Here is a 20,569-nt window from a genome sequence, read left to right as displayed (position 1 = left end):
CTTGTCCCCACATTAGGATCTATATTTGCTTTCATCTTAGAACATTTGGCTTCAGATCTTCCCTCGGCTTGTACCCTTATAATTTTCAGGTTTCATTTCAAATACCACCTCTTTAAATTTCCTGAACATGACTTCCAAGGTAGCTACACACTTTTATTTATTTATTTATTTATTTATTTTTTAAAGATTTTATTTATTTATTTGACAAAGAGACACAGCGAGAGAAGGAATACAAGCAGGGGGAGTTGGAGAGGGAGAAGCAGGCTTTCCACGGAACAGGGAAACTGATGTGGGGCTCAATCCCAGGACCCTGGGACCATGATCTGAACTGAAGGGAGATACTTAACTACTAAGCCACCCAGGTGCCCTTACTCACTTTTATTTTTTTAAAAAATTATTAAAAAATGTATTATGCATCCAGTTTTATCACTATCTAAAATGAGAGATTCTCTTTTTAAAGAATAACTTTATTATTTTTGTTCTCACCAGGCTCAAGACTGTAAACTCCATGCTTGTTTATTGGAATATCTCCAATGGCCAGAACAGTATCCTCACAAGTAGACAGTACATGTGCTGTATAAATCTCAGATTTTAACTATATGTTCAATAGCATGAATACTTAATGTCTGTTCTCTTCCCAGATCCTAAGAAGTACATTCAGCTCCATTATCCAACTTATCTAATAATATAAGAAATATGTTAGATGAATAAATTATTATAACTGCATCTTCATACTAACTGTATATTTACAGTCTGCTTAATCTATTAAGTTTGTCTGAGGTGATATTTTACTTAAATATTTTTTTATTTGTCATTTTTCTATTTATGTTCTTTATTAATGCAAAGGTTTTCTATCTATTGATTACTGTATCAGAATGTCTTGGATTACAAGTCATAGAGTTATAGAATGCCCACTTCTCAGGAACTCAAGAAAATAAAGCATTTAATTAAATTATAAGCAAATAACTGGAGTAAGTGGTTTCTGCTTGTACACTGCAAATGGTTGTAACGACAACAGAGGTGCAACAATTTCATCGGAGAACCAGGCTCTTTGTTGTCAAATGCTCTCCTACTGAATAATATCCCTACATCATGAACCAGGTTCTTTTGATTTTCCTTTTGGGCCATCCTCAGCTTTGGAGTTGTCTCCTGAGGCTTGTTGCCTCCTGTCTGAAAGATGGCTGTAGCAGCTCTATGCCCTTCCAAAACTATATTCAAGGAAATAAAGAAGAGCAAGGGCCAATACTAGACAGCTCTTTATTCAATCTTGTTTCTGGTAGACCTCAACTGGAAATTTTTCCTGAAGTTGTCATTTTCACTTTCCTTTCCCTTTAAGTGACCAAAGTGTAAAATTTAAATGTCAAAGGAGAATGGTAAAAATATAACTGGCTTATATAAATCATGATTTATTTCTTAGGCCTGAGCTCATTATAAACATCCCAGTTTAGTAAAGATTTTATTAGCAAGGAAAAGATGAGAAAAGAAGTTGAGTAGGCAGCTAACAGGGTCGACTAGAAACAGTATAAATAACTGATAACCCTTTTCAATTTATTTGCCATTGATATGAAGCTTTTTACACTGGGAATGTGTAAGCTTTTCCACAGAGCTTTCATGTGATTTATCCAGCATTTGTAACGTCTTTCTTTCTAGTTTTTATTGTCAACAACAATAACAAAAAGCTTTCTTTCAACCTCAGGGATGAAACTCACAATTAGGCATTAGTAATGACTTCATTTCTTCAGGTGGTATCTTTGAAACTCTAGGTTTAAAGCCAGCAGCTTTGTGTTCACTGTCTTATTTTGTCTTTTTTCTGCACAAGCAAGATGGGCCAGTGAGCACTGTACTTTCTGCTTGCTGAACATCTGCTGATTGATCTTTCTCAGTAAAACTATTTAGTCCAGGTTTGTTCTAAAATCACTGGGAGCAGGGAGACTAACTCTGAATTAGACAGTGTTGGATGTTGCTAACACAAAAACAAACAGCACCTGGTAATTTCCTGTGGTTCTTCAGGTTAATCATCAGGTGTATGTTGAATACTTTGAGAACTGTGACTGGCATTTGATATTCGTTGTTGATTAGCATTTATGTTAGAAGGACTGGGTGTATTTCAGATGTTTGTAGGTATCAAAATTGTATGCATCATGTGATTTGATGAACCATTTGTCTTGTATCTTATCTATGCTGTCTTGTATCTTATCTATGCTGTAGGCATCCTTTTGTGCTCAAAGCTTTCCATGGGATGTGTTCAGAGACTTTAAAAACAGAATTTTCCCCTTTGTGACTCTTTGTTGTAAGTGCTTCAATGTTTGTTACATTTGTTGCTTTCTATTGCATTTTTTCCACCTCTTTCTGATGCATTAAGGATTATTTTAGGTTCACTTATTTGATGGGTTGTGATTAATAATGACCTCAGAGAAGAAATAAATGTAATTTCACTGAAAAATATGTTCTTAGAGTTTGTCACTTTCTATACTTTTCTTATTTTCACTATCAGTAATTAATTAAGTAGCCATTAAATAACACATTATTTTAGGTGTTGGAAATCCTTTGAAAAATGTAAATGATAACTCTCCTGTTCTTTAGGGCTTTACACAAACTTAAAGGAATTCATTACTTTTAATAAAACCAAACAAATTACTTGAAAGTCACACACCAAACCTTGAGTGCTAAACAGAAAGTTTCTCAGTAGTCTCTTACCTTCAATAATGCGTTTCCAGGTTAAAAAAAAAATGCCTTTACAGGTCTAAGACCTTAGGGTCTTGTCCTTAAAATGTATATTAGAAAGACAGAGCTCTTGTTTTTGTAGATGCTTTGCACAAATGGCAAATGGAGATTTTCCCAAAGCAAGGCATGGCTTCTTAATGGGCTGCATGACTTAGCTAGATGGTCCTCTCTGTCTTCGGCTCTCTGTTCAGTACTTTTCTCCTTTGTGTCTGATAATCCTCAAATCTTTTTCATTTGTTTTACTACAGAGAACTCTGCAATGATCACAAACTGTTGTTTTCCAAGCTTCAGAGATGAGGCTTTTTCTGGAAACGATTCTTTAAATATAAATTTCCTCTGGTATTGTTGATTTCCATTTCCATATTATGTTCAAGATCTGCCATTGTCAATTCACTCAAGCAGTACATTTCAAAGAAGTTTTGTGTCCTTCTGATACCACCACTGCAGACAACTATCACTCAGATTTGGGTCTCTCAGCCTGTAGTCCAAGCTGGAGTGTGTGGCATTCACCTCTTGAACAGTTATTTAAGAAGACTCTTGCTTTGCGTTGAACACATATTCTCTCTGGTTTAATATAAAGCTTTGCTGCCCTTTCGTCACCACAGTTGGGGATTTACTATCTGGCATTTGGGCTCAAAGTGCAGAGATTCTCATTTCTGAGAATATAGTTTCTACACGTTAGATCATTAGAATTTCTTTTACGAAAAGCATATATTGACAAAGGTAAATAAAAACGGTCAGATTTTATTCTTATGAATTAGTCCATCAAACACTTGCTGGTTCAAGGACACGGTTTTTTCCTTTGAAATTGGGAAACAATATTGGCACATTGATTTCTCCCTCTTCAGCTAATTGTAATGGTCTCTGTATTAGACTGATTTTGATTGACTGCTATCATAGCGTCTGCCAAGTGAGAACTATTTTTTTTTGTGAAAAGTCATTTAGTTATTTTTCCCCAATGACACAATTCCTTTCTTAGTGTTGTATGTGGTTCTTCTCACCAGGATTTTATTGTTTTTCATTCTCCCAAGGTTTATTTGTTCATCATCTTTTTATTGAAAAAAAAAGTTATTTAAATCTTGATGTTACAACATTCTGATAACATAGCTATTTTTCTTGCTTTTTTCCTTTATACTCAGGCTACTGAATTTACATTTGCCTAGAAGAAACTACCATTTCCTTTCTTTAATTTTTCAGTGAATTCTGTGCAGAAGACTGTCCATATATTCTGTTTATGCTACCATATGTTGGTTTTGGGGGAACTAGTAGTAGGCTTCAAGTTGTCTACCTAAAGATCTGTCTTTGTGCCTGAAGCAGTCATACCCACTCCATTTTTAGCTTGGCTAAATCAGAAGGAACAATTGAAATAAAAATCATTCTTCAGGTTGGCCCTGGTTCATCTAGGATAGACATAGAATATGCATTTTATCAAATGCTATATCTTAGCACAATGTCACCTCTACTATCCATGACTTGACAGAGTAGTAGGATTTCTAAAGAAAAGTTTTATTTTTCAAAATCTAAGAAATTAGAAACATTCTCCGTACAAGTTCTTTTAGTCAGTGCATCAGATATTATATGATTTTTAATTAAAGGCATTCAATATTTTTTTACTGCCTAACTTTCTACAGTGACTTTTTAATTTAAAATATAAAAAAGAGTAAAAATTCTGAATATGTTTTATTAGCAGCTTAAGCATGATCTCCAGGCAAATTTTAATTACTCATATTAAAGCATTTAAAAGCAGAATAGTGAGTGATCTAAAATGATTTTTATCTCACCTTTATCAAAAATATTTATTCTTAAAGGTAGACATGTCTCAAGATTTAAAAATCCACTTCAGAAAGTCAAGCCAAAAAAAAAAAAAAAAAAAGTCAAGCCAATTTGTAAAACCTTGAGTTAGGTAAAGGAGGAAGGTGGATTAGATGTCCCAAACTTTGGAATACACAGTAAGTAAGTCCCCCTCATGCTGCTCCATGATTCGTTATAATTAGCTCCATGTTGGGTATAAACCATGACTTTTTAGATCATTTTGATCTAAAAAGATTTAACTTTTATGAGATTTAACTTTTCTCATACCTTATATAGAATATGGGAGGTTAAGAGTTGGAGTTTGGAAGAGGTCTTATGAATGCAAAGTAATAGAATTAAGATGTTAACAGAATTGTGATTAGGCAGATTATGTGTTGTCAGTTATGAGTTACCATATTTCCACTAAGAAAGTACTTATATGGAACTATTGTTGTCAAAGAAAAAAAGCAAAATTTGCCTTGGATAACATAAAATGAACACAATTGAAAGAGTCAAAGTATCTTAGAAATTTTAGTAGATATTGTGAGAAAATAATTCTTCCATTTTATTTTGATCTTTAAAATATAAGAAAGGGAGTTACTCATTTTTTTACTAAAAAAAAAAAAAATCCATACAGTGACTGCCATTATATTTGAAATAAAATCTACCCCTAAAACAGATCAGTGTGAACCATAATATATCTTTTAATACTCTTTTTAGGTAAAAAGGACCTCATTTCCATAGTTGAGAGCAGAATGTTAGCATTTTCAAGGTAACTTTAAGACTTGTTGCTTAGTAATATTCAATATTACTATTCAATATTCAATATTCAAATGAGAGAGTCCCTCCCTGGAACTGGTTGTCCATGTGAATGTGCATCAAGGATTCAGAAAAGAGAGAGATTTTGCAACACCTAAATTATAAACAGGCAGAAGACCATGTAATCAAATGAGAATAATTCAAACTCAGTAAATACTGTATGATTTAGTTAGTCACATATCAATAATTGTGTATGTATTGTCAGATGTACTTCATAATCATTCACCAATCTTTCCTCACGAAATGCCTGATAAACTATTTTTAGAATTGGCATGTAAAAGCAAGAACTCAGTCTTTGTCTAGATCCTACTTTTGTGCATTTTTGTCCTTCTGTCTTTAGCCTCCATTCACATTTCTTGGTTTTCATGCCATTACTAGTTCTTAAGATCCCTTTGCAAGGGCTTGGAACCTAAGTACATTTATATAAAGCCCTAAATATTTTAAAAATAATTGCAACAGAATGCCAATGTTTAATCTGCCATTATCTTAATGACTTTGAAACAGAGTGACTGTGACCCTTTGTTATAATTTTGCTTTGTAATCTAATTGGCCATCTCTAACAGGGATCCTCTGAATTGATTAATGACATCTCATTCAACAAATTGTTCAATCCAAAAATATTGATGTCATCTTTAAATCTTTCTTATAATTCATATCTAATTAGTTACTGAGTCTTATAAATTGTATATTCATAATACATTTTCCAGTTCTCTACCTTCCTCTTCATTCCAAAATCCACTGCCCTAATTAAAGTCATATGGCTTTTCTCATCTATAGCAATAATGCCTTAACTGGTTTCCTATAACCATTCCTCCTATCCTTCAATACTTCCCTCTTTTACACTGTTGTCAATAATAGCTTCTAAGACATGCATGTGTTTGGTCATTCTACCATTTAAGTAAATCAATGTCTGTCTTTTAATTGCCATAGAAAAACCTTCAAATTTCTTGATGTACCACCCAAGTAACTTCACAATTATTCCTTAGAAACCTTGATTTTTTACTCCTTCTCTCCCCATTCCACATTTCCAACAACATGTCCATTCACTTTCCCAAATTTCCATGTCTTTTTCCTTTTTCTGTTTCCTCTATCTGAATTCCCCAACAGTCTGTCTAAAGAAATTTTTAAATATTTGGATGAAATTCTAGTTTTTTGTAAAGTCTTCTTCAGACCTCTGCTTTTTGATACTTCCATATTTCTTTTTCAGACCTGTATGTCAACATTTAATGCACTGAATAGATAGAAAGCATGAGTCCATTCTGTAAAAGTATAAGCTCTTTGAAGGCAAGAGTGGTGCTGTTTCAAATATTAAATGGTCATAATCATTATAAAGTCAAGTATGATAATTTGTACCCTAGAAGCCTTTTAACAGGTATTTCTGATGTATTTTTTTAAAAAGTTCTTAATTACAGTCTCTTCAACAGTGGTATTGGGAAAACTGGACTGGTAAAGAGTGAAACTGGACCACCTTCTTATACCTCACACAAAATAACTCAAAATGGATGAAACACTTAAATGTGAGACCTGAAACCATAAAAATCCTAGAAGAGAACACAAGTAATAATTCTTTTGGTCATAGCAACATTTTTCTAGATATGGCTTCCAAGGCAAGGGAAACAAAAGCAAAATTAAAATATCAGAATAATATCAGAAATAATATCAAAATAAAAAGCTTTTGCACAGTAAAGGAAATAATCAACAAACCAAAAAGACAACCTACTGAATGGGAGAAGATATTTGCAAATGGCATATTTGATAAGGGTTTATTTCCAAACCATGGAGTACTTAATATGACTCAACACCAAAAAAACATAAATTAGCAGAGGATATGAACATTTTTCCAAAGAAGACAAACAAATGGCCAGCAGACACATGAATAGTTGCTCAACATTTCTCATCATTGGGTAAATGCCACAATAAGATATTATCTCACACTTGTCAGAATGGTTAAAATCAGAAACACAAGTAACAACAGGTGTTGGCGAGTATGTAGAGAAAAAGGAACCCTTGTGCACTGTTGGTGGGAATGCAAAGTGGTGTAACCACTTAAAAAGAATTAACACATGATCCAGTAATTCCCCTACTAGGTATTAACCCAAAGAATGTGAAAACACTTATTTGAAAAGATACATGTACCCTTGTGTTTATTGTAGGCTTAATTAAAATAACCAAGAAGCAACCCAAATGTCCAAGGGTAAATCAAGGAATAAAGAAGGTGTGGTATAAACACACAATGGAATATTACTCAGCCATAAAAAATAATGAAATCTTGCCATTTGCAACAACATGATGGATCTAGAAGGAAAATAGGTCAGTCTAAGAAAGACCAGTACCATGTGATTTCACTTACATGTGGAATTTAAGAAATGAAACAAAAAAAGAAAATGAATCAAACAAAAAAACGGACTTTTAAATATAGAGAGAAAACTGGTGGTTACCAGAGGAAGGTGGGTTGGGGGGGGATGGGTAAAACAGGTGAAGGGGATTAAGAGTACACTTATTGTGATGATCACTGAGTACTGTATAGAATTGTTGAATCACTACATCATGTGCCTGAAACTAATACAACACTACATTAATTACACTGGAATAAAAAAATAAAAACAATTAAAAAATACTTACATATCTACCATTCAACTGATGCCTCTTAAATTCAGAAACTTATTTCTTAATAGAGACAATCTATAGCTTTCAAGAGGCTCTTTTGGGACATTAATATTCTGGTTACCTGACTTGATATTTAATACTGTAGTCAGACTTATATTAAAGTAGCACTGTTCTAGGCCTCTCAGTTTCTATAATCATATAAGAAAGAAGAACATGCCTAGAATCTGGATTTCAAATCTGATACAATAAAACCTATATATTCTTCAAAATTTGGGTTACCCCGACAGTTTTACTAGTACTTTAAATTTAATGAGCTTCCCATTTTAAAATGCATTTAAAATATTATTTAATAGGAATCTCAAATACATCATATAGGCATACAAAGAATATCATAGTTATTTCCTATTTTATGCTTTATTTTATATTATTTTGTTCTTTAAGTAGATCATATTTGTTGGAATTTTTATAAATATTATATTGCACAAAATTTTTATAATAATTTTAAACACTATTCTCCAATATTGGAAATAATATGCATAATAGAAAAATCTTATCTACATTGTTCTGTAACTTGAAAAGTTGCTTTAAGTTACACATTTATAAAAAACAAAACGAAAAGAAGGCCTCAAAAAAATGAAAAAAATTATGACATTTTCCAATTAGAAAATGGAGCTGGAAATACTGCTTTTCCTGAGATGAACAATTTATTTTCAGACATGATAGACTTTTACTTTTATGAAGGTGTTTGGTCAAATTATAAGATCAATAGATACTGCTACCTTATATGTCAGGCTCTCAGAGATTAATTTATTTTCCTTAGCACTATATTTCTTTGTTGGAGAAATTAGTGGAAATATCAATAATAAAGTAATATAGAGCATTTCTACAGTGCAAATATAGTCAGGACACAATATGTTTCACTCATAGTATTAAACTTGCATCTCTTCTGGAATAATTGAATACAGTGAAGTTTCAAAACAATCTAACAGAAAATGAAATAAAAGGGAACTAAATAATGGATTTGCCTCTTCTATAATAATGTGTAAGGTTAGAGAAAGAGGAGAGGATAAAAACATCTTGAATAATTTTACTGACTGACTTTTCATTGAAGGTGACTGTCAAATGAGTCAATGGTGAAGGTTTTGTTTGAACAGTACCAAATAGTGTATAGTTTTACAAATTACTAGTTTTCAGATAGCTGAAGAAAGAGATTGAAATCCTTGAAACAATAACCAAAAAGCTCAGTGGAATGAACTGGTTTGGGGGCATTCAGAAATGCTTAAACTATTCATGAGTTAAGGTTAGATCATATATTCTATGGATGATAGTTTGCTTCTAAAGTTTTAGCCTTTTATTCCTGCTCATATTCTCCCCAAGTATCATTCAGAAAAAAGTTTAGGGTGTATTTATATATTTCCAGAGAAACTTATCTTGTTCATTTGTAAGTATAATCAGGTCATTCCATAACATTTGCTATGAGGAAAAAAAAAGTCATTTCATAACCATTGGTTGTTCACTAGCACGGACTTAATTGATTCACCATTGGCCTATATAGAACTCCATTTAAAGGAGATAATTTTTAAGCACCAAGAATACCTCAGGCAAAGGCAGATTTGTTGTGAGGGCAATCGAAACTTGGACCTCAAGCATGATATTAAAGTCCCAGTAAGATGGAAGAAAGAAAACAGTCAAATATAAGAAAGCTTTTTTGTTGTTGTTTTGTTTTTTTGGCCAGGTGCTCAGATAAAGCAAATACTTCTCCGTTAAATGATGTTTGGGTGCCTGGGTGGCTCAGTCATTAAGTGTCTGCCTTCGGCTCAGGTCATGATCCCAGGACCCTGGGACTGAGGCCACATTAGGCCCCCTGCTCGGTTGGATGCCTCTCCCTCTCCCACTCTCCCTGCTTGTGTTCCCTCTCTCTCTGTGTCTCTCTCTGTCAAATAAATAAAATCTTTAAAAAAAAAGTGATGATGTTAAATTTGGAAAATGACAGTTGCGAGCAGAAAATTAGGAAACCAAAAACACAATTATTCTTATAATATTAAAAACAATACAGGTAAGCCACCTATATTGGAAAAGGACATGTAAACTTACAGTTGTTGTATATGCAGCTTCTGGATCATCTTCCAGCACCCGGGAAAGACCAAAATCAGAAACTTTGCATACTAAGTTGCTGTTGACCAATATATTCCTAGCTGCTAGATCACGATGAACATAACCCATATCAGAAAGATACTTCATTCCTGATGCAATGCCTCGGAGCATACCAACCAACTGGATGACTGTGAAATGGCCATCATGTTTCTGAAAGAGAATCACAATAGTTTACATTGATTTATTTTAATGTAGCATGTGTGAGTGCAGGCAAGCATGTCTGCGCAACATTAAGGAAAACCTTTGAATTTATTTTGCTGGATCCAATGAATACAAGCATCAAATCTGCTGACCATGAAATATAAGAATTTGTTTGACATTTAAAGGAAAGGAAAATCTAGCTGGAAGTGATGAAGGAAAACAAAGGATAGAAGAGAACCAACCAAATTAACTGATTTCAAAAACTTTAAGTAGTAAGAGGGACCTAAGTCAAATTACGTAGCAGCAATGTCTACCAAAAGAACAGAATTCAGTTTCCATAATTGTGACCTATGTACAGGTGGGCAGGACAGCAGAACCTAACATTGGATAAAAGCTTCATAATAATTTGAAATGAGAAAAATGATTACTTAGGAAAAAGAGGACTTGTTTGCATAAATAGGAAATAAGTTTAGGGAAGCTATAGGAAAGAGAGAAAAAAATATATGCAAATAGAAAATAACTAGATTTTCCCATTCTTTTATTATATAGAGAGTGAATAAAAAGGAAGTTGCTGGCAACTGACTGAAAACAGGACTATTTTAGCTCCCTTTTGGGAAGAGTAAATGAAGTCATATGAATAACAAGCTAGGCATAGTACTGGTATGCAGCAGTCAATCCCTTGATTGCTTATTCTTCCTGTCTTGATTTAAAAATAACATTTTTGAAAGGAAAAAATTCAGTTGTCATCCATGTAAAATGTGTACACCAATAAGACCAGACACACAATACCCCAAAATTAGAGAAAAATTAAATAAAAATATTTTTAGTTTGAAAAATAAAGAATATTGTTCTACATAGTTATTTGGAGACAGTTGTCCTCAAAGGAGTTATAGAGAAACATGAAAGATTCTCAGGTTGGTTTTATACACTAGGTAACATTTATTTATGAATGCTATTAAAATGAATATCTAACAAAAGACTATGGGGCTATATTACCTTATACAGTGTGGTAGATGAATAAATAAGAGTTATCTTCAAATTTGCAAAGTTATAGCAGTTTTCATGGATATATGATTTAAAACTATAGCATGGGTTAAATACACAGGTGATCTGACTATATCACAGTGACACAACATTCTATACAAAGATGATTCACTGGTCAGTTAAATGAATAAGCTTATACTACAAATGAAATAAACTTTGTCTTTATATCAACTTATCTCCCTGATAGCTCTCTGATAATATCTCTCAGCCCAAGTGCAGAGTAAGTAAAAGAACCCTCTTTTAAAAGAAACATTCTATAGCAAGAGTATCCATTTAAGCAGGATCTTCTGTATAATTAATGTATAAAAGATAACCTAGCAAAGAAAATCTTTGGTGTTATTAGCTCTTTATGTTTCCAATCCATCTTCCTAGACAGTGCACTATGAGATGAAATCTGCCTCTTCTATCATGTACCCTACCTATTAGGACTCTCAAAGCCTTTGAGTAGAATTCAAAGTATAAATTCTTTTGGCCTCGAAAGGATTACACTAAATTTAAAGAGGTGGCGCTTTTACCTATTAGAAATGGAGTTACCTGGTATCACAGTTCTCATCAATGCAGAATTTCTGTGTGGTAGGAAATGTTAATGGACCATGGGAAAACTAAGGAATGCCTCAATTTTCTTATCTGTACAATGAGAATAGAATAATCTAACTCAGAGGTGCAGTGAGTATCACATACAAAACGCACAGCACATCCCGACTTATTTTAATAATAGTTATTATTTAATAAAACCTTGTATTACAATTACATGTAGCTCATGTAATTTTTTTTAAAGATTATTTATTTATTTGTCAGAGAGAGAGATCACAAGTAGGCAGAGAGGCAGGCAGAGAGAGAGAGAGAGAGAGAGGGCGAAACAGGCTCCCCGCCTAGCAGAGAGCTCAATGCAGGCCTTGATCCCAGGACCCTGAGATCACAACCTGAGCCTGTCTGTTTTTATGCCAATAGTGTACTGTTTTGAGTACTATAGCTTTGTAATAGAGTTTGAAATTAGGAAATGCTATGCTCCCAGCTTTGTTCATTTTTTCATGATTACTTTGGCTCTTTGGGGTCTTTTATGGTTCCATACAAATTTTAGGATTATTTGTTCTAATTTTGTGAAAAGTGTTATTGGAATTTTGATAGAGATTGCACTGAATCTGTAGATTGTTTTGGGTAGCATGGACATTTTAATGATATTACTTCTAATCCATGAGTAGAGAATAATTTTCCATTATTTGTATTGTTTTCAATTTCTTTTATCAATGTTTTGTAGTTTTCAGTGTACGATCTTTCACCTCTTTGGGTAAATTTATTCCTAAGTGTTTTATTCTTCTTCAATAAAATTGTAAATGGGATGTTTCCTTCATTTCTCTGGCAGTATGTTGTTAGTGTATAGAAATGCAACTGATTTTTTTGTATATTAATTTTGTATCCTGAAAGTTTACTGAATTTATTTATTTCTAACTGGTTTTTGGTGGAATCTTTAGAGTTTTCTATATATAATAGGTTATGTGCAAATAGAGACAGTTTTACTTCTTTTCTTGTTTAGATGCCTATTATTTCTTTTTCTTGACCAAATGTTCTAACTGGGATTTCTGATGCTACATTGAATAAGAGTGGCAAGAATGGACATCTTTGTCTTGTTTTTGATATTAGAAGAAAAGGTTTTACTTTTTCCATTATATATGATGTCTGTTATAGGTTTTTCGTATATGGTCTTTATAATGTTGAGGTATGTTCCCCTTTATATGCACTTTGTTGAGAGTTTTTATCAAAAATGAATATTGAATTTTGCCAAGTGCTTTTTCTACATCTATTGAGATGATTATATGATTTTTATCTTTCATTTTGTTGAGTCATTCTTGCATCCCACCTGATCACACTGTCTGATCCTTTTAGTGCACTGTTGAATTCTGTTGGCTAACATGTTGTTGAAAATTTTTGCATCTATGTTCATCAGCAATATTAACATGTAGTTTTCTTTTTTAATATTACCATTTAAAAGTATTTAATTAAACACACAATACACAAAGCATTATTATTGAAAAATAATTTGCTACAACAAATAAAGCTAGAGTATGATTAGCTACCCTACCACTTCTGTTACCAGCGGAAGTAAGCAGCATAGTAGATTTTCAATACTATTATCAGATCAGGAGGACAAAAAGGAAATAACCAAACTCTAGTGAAAACAGGTTTTCAGTCAGTATTCTGACTGGTTCTTGTTAGACTGGCTTAAAGCTATCCCTGGTAATTCTGATCAGTTTGTTTTTTACTCATGACCACTAGTAGGCTGAATATTCACTCATCTGAGTGACTATTTGAGTGTAGTGATACTAATGAAATTTAGAGTCTTTTTTTTTTTTTTAAAGGAGGGAAAAGATGGGATTTTATCCCAGATATTTCACAAGTCTGGATAATCCAGTAACTTCTCAATTTTGAGACTATATATTTCTATGGTATGGGGGAGTCAAATTAGAATTCTAGAAAGCACAAAGGGAAAAGACAGACTGAGGAAACAATGCTTCCATTTAGCAAGAATTGTGCTTTATTCCTTGTGAGAAGATAAAGTGCTGTGAGAGAGTCATTTGTGTTTTGAAATAGCATTTTCACTTTCTCAGCAGAAATTGATTAAATATAGCAAAAATCACTTTCCACAATATATGTTCTTGAAATGTTTATACCGTTAATATTGTTAATGAAAGAAAATGTATAGAAAATGCTTGTTAAACTTGTTTCTTGATCCCTTTTGTTCACAGACTCAATATATGCTATTGAGTTATCAGAAAGGATTTAATTTTTTGCCAGAAGATGAAACTTTTGCTTGGCAAAAGAGGAACCATTTTCAGATGATCTATATACATGTTTGAGGAAGTCCAAAATTTGTCAAAACACAAATGTGCCTTAAAGCCAATACAAATGGTTTACTTGAAAGCTTTTGGGGTTAAGGTAAGTCTTTTATTTAGCGCAATATAATTAACCCAACATTTATGAAGTTTTCCAGTTATCTCTTGCTGCATAACAAATTATCCCCCAAACTTAGCATCTTAAAACAATAACAATCAACTATTTGGGTCACAAATGTGCAACTTGTCCAGGGGTTGCCTCTGACAGTTCATGTCTATTCAGGAGTCATCAACTGGGGCAGCTAAGCTGGGCCAGGATCCAGTTTCCAAGATGGCTCATTCATAAGTTTGTTAAGTTTGGGCTGGCGATTGAACAGGAACTCAAATGAGACTGTAGCTGGGAGCCCTTGGCTCCTTTTCAAGTGGACTTCTCTGTGGGATAGTTTATGCTTCCTCACAGCATGGTTCAAGAATAAATATTCCAAGACATAGGAAGCTAAAGCTGCCAATTTCTTTTTTTCTTTTCTCTTTTTTTAAATTTCTTTTCAGTGTAACAGAATTCATTGTTTATGCACCACACCCAGTGCTCCATGCAATACGTGTCCTCCATAATACCCACCACCTGGCTCCCCCAACCTCCCACCCCCCTGCCCCTTCAAAACCCTCAGATTGTTTTTCAGAGTCCATAGCTGCCAATTTCTTAAGCCTGATACTGGTTCAGAAACTGGTACAGCATCACTTCAAACTACATTTTGTAGTTTCTATTATGTAAATCTTGAATTTTTTAAATAAATGTAATTATTTTATGTTTTTTGATGCTCACACATGTTTATATGCAGTAGATTCATAATTTTTACCAAATTCTCAAATAGGTCTCTGACTTAAAAAAGCCAAGGAGCCATTAATCTAGGCACTCTCCTCTTTTCTAGTTTAACAGAGAGGAGACTGAGTCCCAATAAAGTTATATAATTCATTCAAGGTAATAAAATGAGAGAGTTGGGCTTAGAATGCAGGTAGGACGACTTCTGAGTGGTCACTAAGTATTTGTTAAATTATTACCTCAGATCCAGCTTTACAGGGGGAAGAGCATTCATCATCTGTACATTTTATTCTAATTATTAACCTGAGCTTAGGCATTGAGTCTCCTAAAACGGGGCTTGACTATTGAAGACATCAATGGCTCTTGCTTCTAACTGAACTCTTACACCAAACCAAACCAAAGCAAAACAAAATAAAAGCAAATATGAAAAACAAACAATAACCAAACATATTTTTCTGATTATGGAAGTAATATGAATCCCTTGTGAAAATTTTGGAATATAATAGAAAACTATAAAGAAGAGATAAATTCATTCATATTTAAGACCCATCATTTGATAGTCTAATTTTTTCTGTTAAGATTAATCTCATATTGCTAATAGTATATTATGAAAATGACATATTATTAAAGATTATAAAATATTATTTATAAAGATAAAATAATTTCTAATATATAAATATACCAAATTCTTATGTTTTATTTTTAATTTTTATTAATAAAATTTCAGTAAATATCCACATGTATCCATCCTTTCATAAAGATAAACTGCAGAAGAATTTATAACCATTATTTGTTTTAAATTAATTTTATTTTTTTATAAATTTATAATGTATTATTAGTCCCAGGGGTATAGTTCTGTGAATCACCAGGTTTACACACTTCACAGCACTCACCATAGCATATACCCTCCCCAATGTTCATAACCCCACCATCTTCTCCCAACCCCCCAACCCCCAGCAACCCTCAGTTTGTTTTGTGAGATTGAGTCTCTTATGGTTAAAGACATAACCATTATTAAAACTCTTGATGTTGGTTGCTCAATTGCTTTTCAGAAAAAAATATTATGTTAATACCCAGAGCAGATCTCACTACTCTCTTGCTACTATTCATTAATAGCAAGAAGAGTTTTATATCAAGTACTGAAAAATGCCATTTCCTTTATTTTATTAATTTTTGTTGTCCATGTTATTGCCAATGGCAAGGTTTCATTCTTTTTTTATGGCCAAATGATATTCCATTATGTATACATAGCACATGTTCTTTTTTTAAAATTTTTAAATTTTTAAAATTTCTTTTCAGTGTACCAGAATTCATTGTTTATGCACCACACCCAGTGCTCCATGCAATATGTGCCCTCCATAATACCCACCACCAGGCTCACCCAACTTCCTACCCTCCGCCCCTTCAAAACCCTCAGATTGTTTTTCAGAGTCCATAGTCTCTCATGGTTCATCTCCCCCTCCAATTTCCCTCAACTCCCTTCTCCTCTCCATCTCCCCATGTCCTCCGTGTTCTTCCTTATGCTCCACAAATAAGCGAAACCATATGATAATTGACTCTCTCTGCTTGACTTACGTCACTCAGCATAATCTCTTCCAGTCCCATCCATGTTGCTACAAAAGTTGGGTATTCATCCTTTCTGATGGAGGCATAATACTGTATAGTGTATATAGACCACATCTTCCTTATCCATTCGTCTGTTGAAGGGCATCTTGGTTCTTTCCACAGTTTGGTGATTGCTGCTATGAACATTGGGGTACAGATGGCCCTTCTTTTCACTACATCTGTATCTTTGGGATAAATACTCAGTAGTGCAATTGCAGGGTCATAGGGAAGCTCTGTTTTTAATTTCTTAAGGAATCTCCACACTGTTTTCCAAAGTGGCTGCACCAACTTGCATTCCCACCAACAATGTAACAGGGTTCCCCTTTCTCCACATCCTCTCCAACACATGTTGTTTACTGTCTTGTTAATTTTGGCCATTCTAACTGGTGTAAGGTGGTATCTCAATGTGGTTTTGAGTTTAATCTCCCTGATGGCTAGTGATGATGAACATTTTTTCATGTGTCTGATAGCCATTTGTATGTCTTCATTGGAGAAGTGTCTGTTCATGTCTTCTGCCCATTTTTTGACATGATTATCTGTTTTGGGTGTGTTGAGTTTGAGAAGTTCTTTATAGATCCTGGATATCAGCCTTTGTCTGTACTGTCATTTGCAAATATCTTTTCCCATTCCGTGGGTTGCCTCTTTGTTTTGTTGACTGTTTTCCTTTGCTGTGCCGAAGCTTTAGATCTTGGTGAAATTCCAAAAATTCATTTTCGCTTTTGTTTTCTTTGCCTTTGGAGACAAATCTTGAAAGAAGTTGCTGTGGCCGATGTCGAAGAGGTTACTGCCTGTGTTCTCCTCTATGATTGTGATGGATTCCTGCCTCACGTTGAGGTCTTTTATCCATTTCAAGTTTATATTTGTGTATGGTGTAAGGCAATGGTCGAGTTTCATTCTTCCACATATAGCTCTCAAATTTTCCCAGCACCATTTATTGAAGAGACTGTCTTTTTCCACTGTGTATTTTTTCCTGCTTTGTCAAAGATTATTTGACTATAGAGTTGAGGGTCCGTATCTGGGCTCTCTACTCTATTCCACTGGTCTATGTGCCTGTTTTTATGCCAGTACCATGCTGTCTTGGTGATCACAGCTTTGTGGTAAAGCTTGAAATCAGGCAACGTGATGCCACCAGTTTTGTTTTTCTTTTTCAACATTTCCTTAGCAATTTGGGGTCTCTTCTGATTCCATACAAATTTTAGGATTGTTTGCTCCAGCTCTTTGAAAAATACTGGTGGAATTTTGATCGGAATGGCATTAAAAGTATAGATTGCTCTAGGCAGTATAATCTTTTTAACAATCTTTATTCTTCTGGTCCATGAGCATGGAATGGTCTTCCATCTTTTTGTGTCTTCTTTGATTTCTTTCATGAGTGTTATGTAGTTCCTCAAGTACAGATCCTTTACCTCTTGGTTAGGTTTATTCCCAGGTATCTTATGGTTCTTGGCGCTATAGTAAATGGAATCAATTCTCTAATTTCCCTTTCTGTGTTTTCATCATTAGTATATAAGAAAGCAACTGATTTCATTACATTGACTTTGTATCATGCCACATTACTGAATTGCTATATGAGTTCTAGTAGTTTGGGGGTGGAGTCTTTTGGGTTTTCCATATAAAGTATCATGTCATCTATGAAGAGTAAGAGTGACTTCTTCATTGCCAATTTGGGTACCTTTTATTACTCTTTGTTGTCTGATTGCTGTTGCTAGGACTTCTAATACTATGTTGAACAAGAGTGGTGAGAGTGGGCATTCTTGTTGCATAGCACATGTTCTTTATCCATGCATCAGTCAGTGGACACAATGGGTTACTTCCATAATTTGGCTATTGTAGATAATACAGCTATAAACATTGGGGTGCATGTATCCTTTTGAATTAGTATTTTTTAAATTAAATTAAATTAAATTTTTGTGTGTGTGTGTGTGTGTTCCAAAATTCATTGTTTATGCACCTCACCAGTGCTCCATGCAATATGTGCCCTCCTTAATACCCACCACCAAGCTCACCCAACCCCCAACCACTCCCTTCTAAAACCCTCAGTTTATTGTATTTTTTGGGTAAATACTTAGTGGCATGATTGCTGGATTGTAGGATAGTTCTATTTTAACTTTTTGAGGAACTGCCACACTATTTTCCAGAGTGGCTGTACCAGTTTGCATTCCAACCAACAGTGCAAGAGAGTTCCCCTTTCTCTATGTTCTTGCCAACACCTGTTGTTTCTTGTGTTGTTGATTTTACATTCTTACAGGTGTGAAGTGATATCTCATGTAGTTTTCTTACAGCATCTTTGTCTTTGTTATCAGAGTAATACTGGTCTTGTAAAATGAGTTTGGGAGTGTTCCTTTTTCTTGTATTCCATGCAAGTTATTTCAAAATTATTTCAACTCTTCTTATTGCCAGTGTTTAGAGAGACTTAAATTGCTTTCATTCAGTGTCATAGCAATCACAGTTCCAAGAACAGTAAGTGTCCTCATTAAAAATAAGAGTTTGGTATTTGAAAAGAAGATAAACCACTTTCTCCATGTTCTGTCATGGAACTATATAATGTAGAATATGTATTTCTAATTCCCATGGCCAAGACATTTCAGGGGTCCATGAGGTCAAAACTATTTTTATGCTAGCACTAAGACATACATCTACCTTTTTTTACTATGTTGATATTTGTACAAATGGTACAAAACTCTGGTGGGTAAAATTACAGGAGCCTTAACACAAATTAAGGATCAAGGTAGTAGCACCAAACCAAACTGTACTAGTATCATCTATCCTCATATTCTCCACCACATGAACTAAACAAACAAATGAAAAGGGGACAATTTTGTATAAGAATGAGATTGTATTTGATGAAGCAAGTATTTGATGAAAATTTATTAATTTCGCTAAACGCTGATCCCTGATTACACACTCTTAGGCCAACATCTCGTTGGGGGGGGTTGTAAAAAAAAGAAGGATTGGGCAGCAGGAGAACTTAACATGCAGTGCATTCACAACAAAGTCCTTCATATACCCCATGGAATGTTCTGGGTCTGGGATAACTCTTCAAAGTCGGTTCAAATTGAGGAAAAGGAGCTGGGTCCTTATTCCTGCCACATCAATCAATCATTGGCTACAAGCTGCTCCTGTAAAGGTGCCATGATCTTGGGTATAGTGGCTTTCTCTAGCCAAGGCCATTTCCCAGAGATGGACTCCAGCTAAGGATTATCAGGGGCCCAAACTCTAGAACCAACAGTAATAAGGGAGATGACCCTGATGCTTCTCCCCAGTGGAGTTTCTTCATGTGTATCTCCTTTTGGAATCTGCTTCCCTGGGTGCTCAACCTGTGATAATCTCTCTCTCTCTCTCTCAATTGTTTATAAAATGTGCACTCAATGAAAGAGAGGTGCCAACCATAGTTTTATATTCTTTTAGGAAAACGTACTGCCATTGTTGCACATTATCATAGGAGGGGAAAATGCTAACATTCCTTAAACACTACAAACCAGTTACAGTTATAAGTTTTTTATTATCGTCTTATTCAATGTTTGTAACAACTCTGTGATATTAAGTATAGTTATTATCTCCATCTTATAGATGGTCAAACTGAAGGACAAATATATTTAATAACCTACTGAGCAGCGATCAGGATTTGAATCCAGGCAGTCTAATTCCAGAGCCTGTATTCTTTTTAATTGGAGTTGTCTAGAAAAGAGCTGATCTAAACTTTGTCATAATGACCCAGTCTGGCCTAGTCTGGGCAGCATAATTTGGCTTAATAAAGCAAGATATATAAAAGAGCCCTGAGCCCAATAAACCAAAAACAAACAAACAATAACACTCCAGATAAACCAACAAATGAGAATCTATTTATCTCTGTCACTGAGTGGAATGGTCCCATTTATTTCCACATGAGGTATGGCACAAATCTCTTTCTCTACAAATGATGTGATTCTCTCCTTCACACAAAATCTATATTCCTTTTTCTAGTACCTGTCAACACAGCCTCCTCAAGTGTGGTTTGAGACATGCTGTTTATCTTGAATATGGTGGATGGTTAATA

General features: G+C 34.1%; 1 protein-coding gene across 3 annotated transcripts in view; it reads right to left on the bottom strand.

The window, feature by feature from the left end:
- EPHA6 (EPH receptor A6) overlaps positions 1 to 20,569 on the bottom strand; it is an 835,383-nt gene that overhangs the window by 87,062 nt on the left and 727,752 nt on the right. For all 3 annotated transcript variants that reach the window (XM_032882241.1, XM_032882242.1, XM_032882243.1), the window contains one exon: positions 10,036 to 10,245. In XM_032882241.1, the coding sequence (XP_032738132.1) occupies positions 10,036 to 10,245 (210 nt within the window). The remainder of the gene's footprint in view (positions 1 to 10,035; positions 10,246 to 20,569) is intronic.

This window comes from Lontra canadensis, unplaced genomic scaffold, assembly GCF_010015895.1.
Source record: "Lontra canadensis isolate GAN:19392208 unplaced genomic scaffold, GSC_riverotter_1.0 scaffold80, whole genome shotgun sequence".
NCBI classification, from domain to species: Eukaryota; Metazoa; Chordata; class Mammalia; order Carnivora; family Mustelidae; genus Lontra; species Lontra canadensis.
The sequence above is the reverse complement of the archived record's forward strand: the minus strand, read 5'-3'. Positions and strand labels throughout refer to the sequence as shown.